General features: G+C 38.8%; 1 protein-coding gene across 1 annotated transcript; it reads left to right on the top strand.

Moving 5' to 3' along the window:
- Positions 1 to 679: 679 nt before the first annotated feature.
- On the top strand, positions 680 to 2,047 carry LOC148938129 (uncharacterized). The gene is made up of 2 exons (XM_089076458.1): positions 680 to 1,257; positions 1,336 to 2,047. Exons 1-2 carry the CDS (start codon positions 1,193 to 1,195, stop codon positions 1,889 to 1,891), a joined length of 621 nt encoding a protein of 206 aa, XP_088932584.1. The 5' UTR covers positions 680 to 1,192; the 3' UTR covers positions 1,892 to 2,047.
- Positions 2,048 to 9,056: the final 7,009 nt, after the last annotated feature.

The raw sequence follows: 9,056 nt of genomic DNA, 5'->3' as shown, positions 1-9,056 counted from the left end.
GGAAATGGGGAGTTGAGGTATAGTGTCTCTTTATAAAATACACCGCCACGTTCACTGATAGATGAGAGATTGAATCCCATAACGAAGAACTTGTTAATTCTTCCAATGACCTTTCCATATTGTTTTTATATCACATCACACTCTTCCACTTGCATATGCCTCGTTCACAATGTTGTCTTTTTTCAATTTGTGCAAATTGGGCACATGTTGCATGGCATTATCACACAGACGGACTGTTGGCAATTGGAGCAAAATCGGCTGTTTAGCGCATTGAGAGTATCTATCTCGTGCTTCCTAACGGCATACAATACTCCAATGTCAGTGTCCGCCAGACGAACCATGCATTCGGCACACAGAGTTAGTGCACCACCCGTTGAATAATAAAATTGTATTGAACAATACTTTTTATTATTATTCAACGCAAGGAGTTCCGAACGGGTAACAATTTTTTCTGCATAATCCGTAAGGTCATCACTTTGATCACTTACGTAATTGCTATCGTCAGACAATGCGTGCTCTTCGTCTTCAATATCAATGTCAATATTGTCAATATTGTCAATCTCTATTTCTTCTTCATTTTCAAACACTTCGTCCACTATATCCACAAAGTCTTCCTCATCCATATTAAACACATTTTCTATATTTAACACATTATCCATTTTCACCGTCAACTATTTTTTTTTTCACATTAGACTTCCATCTACTGTGATCCTGCACACCGCATGACCCATTATATATCATCGACAATTTCTTTGTCCCTTGTCGGAGCATCATCATAGGTCTCTCTCTAATTTGTTTATAGCAGCCGGACTATCGGCGCTTCTCTTGACACGCCGCGACACGTATGCCGACTTCGGCGAAAAAAAACCATCATAAGTCTCCCCGATTTGTTTATAGTAACCGGAGTATCGGCGCTTCTCTCTTGACACGCCGCGACACGTACGTCGATTTCTACGAAGAGCTATCTTTTCACGGGCTCTTCCTAGAAAACAAAATTTGAACGCCATCGCGCTCCTTTGCGAACATGTCGCTACATGTTTGATTGCAACAATGCATTCTTAGAAAAAAAAGGGGGGGGGGGATTAACGGTTTGCCATGTCAAACAAATTTACGCGATCAGTCCTCCTCCTCCATCGAACGATCTGCACGACAAAAACGGTACTCCGCTCCTCCATCGTTCGAACAAGACGCAATGTATTCCGCCAAAGGAAGCAGCGCACCGTACAATGGCGAAAAACAAAAGAAGGAATGTAACGCGTAAGTTTCACCTGCATTTTTTTTATTTTTTTCTCTTTTTTCCAATATTGTGCAGTATTATATATTTAATTTTCACAGTATTTCGGTGGAGCGTCGCGCGGTGCGCTTACTGAGCAGACGTTACGCTCTGACGGCCAGGGGTTACAAATTTCTGGAAACTGGAATCAACGTTGGTCCACCGAGCTACGTGGAGATCGCTCTGGGAGATCATCGGGGACAGGAATTGATACTGTCTCTCGAAACGTGGAAGGGACTCTACGAGCAGCGATGGAATATCTATAAATTGCTGCGAAATGATTACAAAGACAATTTTATAAGCGTCGGACCGTTAACCGTCAGAATTTGTCTGATGAACGACGTTACACTCGTACGTCTTGAATCTTTGAACGTACGCGTAACGATGATCGAATCGACGTTACGTCGAATGTTTGCTCTGGACGAATGTATCGATGTGACGTTCGATCGACTCGTCAGATTCGTCGATACGATCGATACCAAGTATACGCGATTCTCCAACATCGCGTCTGTTGTAACAGATCCCGAGGAAGTGCCGAACGCGATACGCGATTGTGATACATTCGATAGACGCCAACTCGTCGATTGCGAGCTGTTAGCTTTAGTTTTTAGTGTATAAGAAAAACACATGTGAATAAAAAAATTTCACACTTAAAAATGTATTCAATTTGTTTAAAACTATAAACATATATAATATGCAAAAAACATATATTTCTTTCATTTCTTTCTCCCCCACCATAAAATAATTAGAAAAAATAACATTCGCCATAAGAGAGAGGGAGCCGCAATGGAAGAGATAATACGAGAGAGAGAGATATTTATTTTTTACTCGGCGGCGGCGGCGGCGGCGGCGGCCCCCTCCCCCTCTGACGTCATGTCAATTTTTTATATCATCTTCGCCGCCCATTTTGTTTGTTTATATCGTCTTGCTATCTTATCCTATTTGTTTATCTCACCTCGTCTTTCTTCACTACCCCCCCCCCCCCTCGTGACGTCATGTCCTTCGAGTCACAATTTATTTATCTATATATTTATCTTCTTGTTTATCTATTTGTTTATCTATTTGTTTATATCCCCTTCACCTACTATCTTATCTATCCCCCCCCCCGCGGCTCAGTTCAAAGGATCGCCGCCTCGGACTTCCCCCTCCCCTCTTCCCCGCGCCTTCCGTTCCCCCCGCACACCCGCACCCCCCTCGGAGGACCTGAGTTAGAACCGGCCTAGTATACCTACTGTCGTAAAAGAGTTTGCTGCTCTCAAAAAACGGACCGTTCTCTCTCATTACATTTTCGCAAGCCCTATACGGTGGCATTTCCTGGCAAGTGCCGACAAATCTCGCGCACGCTGGGTGATACGTCATCATCATAGATTGCAATGGAACGACGGAACGATTCCGTACAGCGAAGCTAAAAGTTTGATTACGAAAGCTGTGCATGGTACAAAAGAAGATAACGACGACGATGACGGCGATGATGCTGTCATATATGTCAAGGGACACGAAAAACGAAAATGGTTGTGGAATTTGCTTTTGGACGATGAGCGAGAGCGCGTGTACATCGAGACCCTGGATGCGGATTACGAAGACATAGATTCTTTAAATAATCTAAATGCTGATAATTCTATACGATGTGGATATCATTATACCAATTGCGCGTTACAAAATGTATTTAAATTGTTTAATTGGTGGGCAGATAATCTTAAATAAACATATATAACATATAATATATTTTCTTTTATTCCTTTTCCCCGCTATTCATATACATCGATGATTACTTAATATTCCAACGATCCTATACATTTTTTTTTCAATGTAACGTTCGATCGACTCATCGATGACAAAGAAATTGCGTTATGATTGAAGCGTGAAACTTTTTATTCACATTTTTCTTTTTTTCTCTTTACATATTTTTTATAGCTGATTAGGTTTTTTCTTGAAATAAAAATTTTATAATTAATTGATAATGACGCAATCTTTTTTTCTTTTAATTTATAATAGTTTATAATAAAACAGTTTATAACAGTTTATAATAAAACACTATAACAGTAAACTCGTTCTCGATTTGCAATTGTACGATTCTTTGTCTTTTTCTTGGCCACTAACATGCCTATTCACGAAATACTATCATAATAGAGTATTGTCGTTCAGCGAGGTCATTGGATTTTTTGTCCACTCCATCTTTCAAATGAGAGGAAGGGGGGATTTAACACGCTCTGATGTGTCAAAATTTACGCGGGTGCGATCAGTCCTCCGTCATTCGTTTGTACAAACGAACCATACGCAACGTACTCCGCTTCTTCATCATTCATTTGTACGAACGATCCACACACAATGTACTCCGCCAAAGGAAGCAGTGCACTGTACGATGGTGAAACGAAGAAGGAACGTAACGCTTAAGTTCGACATTTTCTTTTTTTTCTTTTTGCAACATTACGCAATATTATGTACTTGTTACACAGCATTTCGATGGAGCCTCGCGCGGTGCGCTTGATGAGCAGACGTTACAACCTGACGGCTACGGGCTTCAAGTTTCTGGAAATTGGAATCAATGTTGGTCCACCGAGCTACGTAGAGATCGCGTAGGAGATCATCGAGGACAAGAGCTGATATTGTCTCTCGAAACATGGAAAGGACTCCATGAGCAGCAATGGAATATCTACAAATTGCTGCGAAACAATTACAAAGACAATTTTATAAGCGTCGGACCGTTAACAGTCCGAGTTTGTATGATGAACAACGTTACACTCGTACGTCTTGAATCTTCAAACGTACGCATTATGATGGTCGAATCGACGCTACGCCGTATGTTTAATCTCGCCGAATGTATTGATATAACGTTCACTCAATTAGACAGACTCGTTGAAACGATCGATGAAAAGTATACGCGATTCTCCAACATTGCGTCTATTATAACAAATCCCGAGGAGGTACCATACGTGATACGCGATAGCGATATCTTCGATAGGCATCAACTCGTCGATTGCGAATTGTTAGCTTTAGTTTTTAGTATGTATGAAAAAAAGACGATGTAACAAAAATGTGAATAAAAACGTTTTCACGTTTAAAAATATGATTTCAATCAAAACAAATTTCCCTATTTCCCATCTTAAAATAAAATAATATTTCAGTTATAATAAGATATTATTTATTGGTATAATCAATAAAAAACATCAATAAAAAAAGGGTAATATCTTTTTTTCTTATTGAATTCATTTCATTTTTCTATAGTTCACTTTTTTTTGTAGTTTCCCATTTTCCGTCGCCATCAAAATTTATTGTTTCCTACGTGAGAACTTGATCAAATAGAAATGAGCACATTCAGTATTTATTACTAAAAAAACAAGAAAAAAATTAAGGAAAAGTGTCCATTTACCGACTAATACATTATTTTCATTGAATAACAGATTTTTCGAGATTGTTCGAAATGAACATGTTGCGACACGTACATTTATTGCAGCCGGAATAACGGCGCTTTTTTTTCCTATGTCAATTTCTACAAAAAAATATCTTTTCTAGCAGCTCTTCCTAGACAAAAAAAAAGACCCCTCCCCCCTTTCTCCCTCAAAAGTACATTCCAAAGGATCGTCGACAAAGCATTCCCCCTTCCCCGTGCCTACCAGTTACCCCCTCTCCTTTACCCCCGCGTCCCCGAGTTACCCCGCACACCCGCACCCGCTCGGAGCTCCTGGGTTAGAACCGGCCTAGTATTACTACTAACCGGAAATGACTTTAAGCCTGGAGATGATTCTCCGTATGACTATTGAGGAGCTTCGCCTTCTTAGAGAGGAGCGAGCGGCGACGCGGAACGGAAGAGCAGAGAGGATCGGTGTGACAGTTCGAGGAACATGAACTATCCATATCAGGCCAGTCAAATCCAATTTTAAGTCTCGATCTCGATTTAAAATTAAAGTCCGACATATATGACGGAAGTGTTCCTTTGCGAGAATTTTTATCTCAATTTGAATTGATTGCTCGGGCAAATAGATGGGGAAATTCAGAGAAAGTGATTGTATTGGCTTTCTGTTTGAGAGAGAGCGCGTTCAGTTTTAGAGGGGAGAACGGAATTGAAAAATTCGCAATATAGCGAATTAGTTTCTAGATTCGGCTCAAAATTATTACATGCATTTATAAATCGGAAGCAGACATTTGGGAAAGATTTGGCTGAGCTTGGCTCGGACTTGGAGCGTTTGTTTCGTTTAGCCTATCCAGAGTGCTCACCTGGCGTACAGGATAAAATTGCGTGCTCGCAATTTATTGTCGCGTTGGCAGACGGTTTTATTAAGCAGACCCTTCAAATGGAAGGATATACATCTTTAAAGATCTGTGGAAAGAACCATAGCGATAAAAATTATTAAAAAAAATAATTTTTCCAAATTTCAGGAGAGGGACCGAAAAGAGAAAATTAGTTTTGAGGTCGGACACGAACGGAACTTTTTGAACAAAGGAGAAATTTTCGCACGTGATTACAAGCAAAATCGCGGGAAATTTAATAATTTTAACAGTAAACAAAAGGGAACTTCCGGTCCTAAAAAAGGAGCCAACGAATGTTGGAGCTAAGGGACACTTCTGCGATCACTCCGATGAGTGCTCTTTATTAGTTAATTCAAGGAAGGGAAACTCGGGCTCGCCGAGCTTTGCAGGGGTGTAACGCAGGGCTCGGCGCGGAAATGTAATACCTCAAGGGAAAGAAATTTTTCTTTCGGGAATTTAAGTGGGAAATCAGGAAATTTTTGTTTTCAAGGAAGGTTAGACGATCAAAATTATGTTTTCAAAATTAATACGGGCTTAGATGTTTCGATTCTAAATAAAAGCCGGGAATAGAAAATTGAGATATTCAACTGAGCAAGAAGTTCCCCTTGATTTTAAAACAAATGTTAAAGTCGAATTAGGGAAGTTTTCCTTAGAATTTCCGATGTATGTGGAAATTGAGTGATGAATGCATCTTGGGAACAGATTTTTTTGTTAAAGGGCAGAATAGGATTTTCAATTCGCTCTTTAGTAATGACGATTCTGGAAAAGAGGGGAACCTATCTTGTTCTCGTATTAGTTTCCCAGAAAGGAAGATTCCTGAATTTTTATTAGATTTCTTCAATAGGAATTCGGTAAGGTTAAATGATTTACAAAAGAAAAATTTTTCTGAATTTCTCGAGGAGTTTCAGGATATCTTTTCGGAAAATATTGTAGCGGGAAATTGCTCGGTAATAGAGCACTCAATTTCTGTAGGAAAATCAAGTCCTATTAAGCAGACTTCTAAACGTATTCCTTTACAAATGAGAAATGAGGAGAAAATTCTTGAAAAGATGAAACAGCAAAGAGTGATTGAAGAATCCCATAGTGGGTTTCACCTGCGGTTATGATGAAGAAGAAGGATGAAACATTGAGGTTCTGTGTGGATTACAGAAAGCTCAATGCAATCACTGAGAAGGATTGTTACTCATTGCCAAGAATTGATGATTTTCTTGATCGATTGTCAGAAAATTCTTGGTTTTCCATATTGGATTTAAAAAGCGGGTACTGGCAGGTGAAGCTTCGTCCAGAAGATAAGGAAAAGACGGCATTCTCAATAGGTAACGGTTTGTGGCAATTTACTGTGATGGATTATGTAATTTGGATTATGTAATGCCTCGGCGACTTTTGAGAGGTTAATGGAAAGGGTTTTTCATCAAATATTAAATAAAATCTGTTTGGTTTATTTAGATGATGTTGTGATTTTCAGTAAAATCTTTGAAGAGATGTTAGCTAATTTAAGGGAAGTTTTTCTTCGTCTCAGGGCAACAAATTTAAAAATAAATCCAAAGAAATGTTTCCTGTTTGGAAGGAAAATTAAATATTTAGGACATGAAATCTCGAAAGAAGGAATCTCTACTGACTCTGAAAAGATAACTGATACTTCCGTACAGGAATGGTCTGTTCCGCGGAATAAGAAGCAAGTCCGTAGTTTTTTGGAGTTTTGCTTCTATTATAGGAAATTTGTTAGAGAATTTTCGTAAATTTTCGCAAAACCCCTATTTTCCTTGACGGAGAAACAGTGTAGGTTTGTTTGGGATGAACATTGAGGAGGCATTTGAAAAACTTAAGCGATGTTTGATTTCTTCCCCTGTCTTATCTTTTCCAATCGAGACAAGAAAATTCATTTTGGATACTGACGTTTCGAATCATGGCATTGGTGCTGTTTTATCCCAGATTCAAGAAGGAAAGGAGAGAATAATTACTTATTTTAGGGTGTTAAGTAAAACCGAAAGAAATTATTGTGTTATTCGTAGAGAGTTGTTAGCAATAGTTGACTCTTTGAAAAGTTTTCATCACTATTTATATGGACGAGAATTCTTAATAAGAACTGACCATGTTTCTCTCCGTTGATTGATGTCTTTTAGGGAACTGGAAGGTCAGTTGGCCCGCTGGTTGGAACGTCTTCAGCAATATAATTTCGAAATTTCTCATCGAGCAGGAAAAATTGCATGGGAAACGCTGATGGATTATCAAGATGCCCCTGTGCGAAAAGCAATTATTGCGCCAGAGTGGAAAAAAGAGGAGGAAAACAAAGGGGAATATTTAGGAAGGATAATTTTAGAGGGAAGAGAATCGAAGGATTGGCGGTCAGCGCAGTTAGATCCTTCGATTGTTGAAATTCTTCGGAGTGAGGAAATAGGTAGACATGAGATTATTTCCGGGAATGCTTCTTCGAAAATTTATTAGTCTCAATGGGATTCTTTGATTATTAAGGATGGAGTTCTTTGTAGGAGATGGGAGTCTCCTGATTTGAAAATTGTTATTCTTCAAATTGTTGTTCCTTATAAAATGATGCAACAAGTTTTGGAGGAGACTCATGATTCTCCTACAGGGGGACATTTTGGAGTAAATAAAACTCTTGAAAAGATTCGGAAGCGTTTCTTTTGGATGACATGCAAACAAGATGTAGAACATTGGATCAGGACTTGTAAAGTTTATGTAGCTAAAAAAGGTTCTGCTGAAAAGAGAAAATCTGCTTTTCAGATTTATAATGTAGGTGCTCTCTTTGAAAGGGTGCAGATGGATGTGTTAGGCTCTTTACCATTTTCATCTTCCGAGAATAAATATTTATTAGTAGTTACTGATTGTTTCTCAAAATGGGTGAAAGCTTTTCCACTGAGAAATATCAAAGCTTGTACGGTGGCAGAAATTCTTTGTAAGATAGTATCTTTGTCAGATAGTATCTAGGCATGGAGTGCCATTGGAAATACATACGGATCATCACTCACGGAAGGAATTTCGAATCGCGAATGTTTCAGGAGTTATGTCGAATTTTAGGAATAAAGAAAACTCGCACTACTCCTCTTTATCCACAATCCAACGTGTGGAACGATAACATCAAACTTTGTTAAATTATTTATCTAAATTTATTTTTGAAAACCAGACAGATTAGGATCGTTGGATCCCTTTAGGATTATTAGCTTACAGATCTTCTAAGCATGAGGTCACAGGTTTTATTCCTGCAGAGTTGAATTTGGATAGAGAATTAAGATTGCCGTTAGATCTTCTTCGTAATTGTCCTCCTGAAACCGGTAATATTCCCAAAGAAGGAGGATATTCATTTAGATTAAGGGAAAGAATGATTCATATCCATGTTACGAGTCCAATGTTGCGAGTCAACGAATTTAAGGTCGCAAAGGACAAAAATGAATTACGATCGGAAGGATAGGCGACTAAATTTTGTGTCTGGTCAGAAAGTATTAGTTGTATAATCCTCAAAGAATGCGAAGGCTCCCAAGTTGCAAAATAGTCGGGAAGAACCTTATGAGGTGGTTAG

This window comes from Pogonomyrmex barbatus, unplaced genomic scaffold (assembly GCF_055798465.1).
Source record: "Pogonomyrmex barbatus isolate J1 unplaced genomic scaffold, ASM5579846v1 scaffold1, whole genome shotgun sequence".
In the NCBI taxonomy this organism is placed as follows: domain Eukaryota; kingdom Metazoa; phylum Arthropoda; class Insecta; order Hymenoptera; family Formicidae; genus Pogonomyrmex; species Pogonomyrmex barbatus.
The sequence above is the reverse complement of the archived record's forward strand: the minus strand, read 5'-3'. Positions and strand labels throughout refer to the sequence as shown.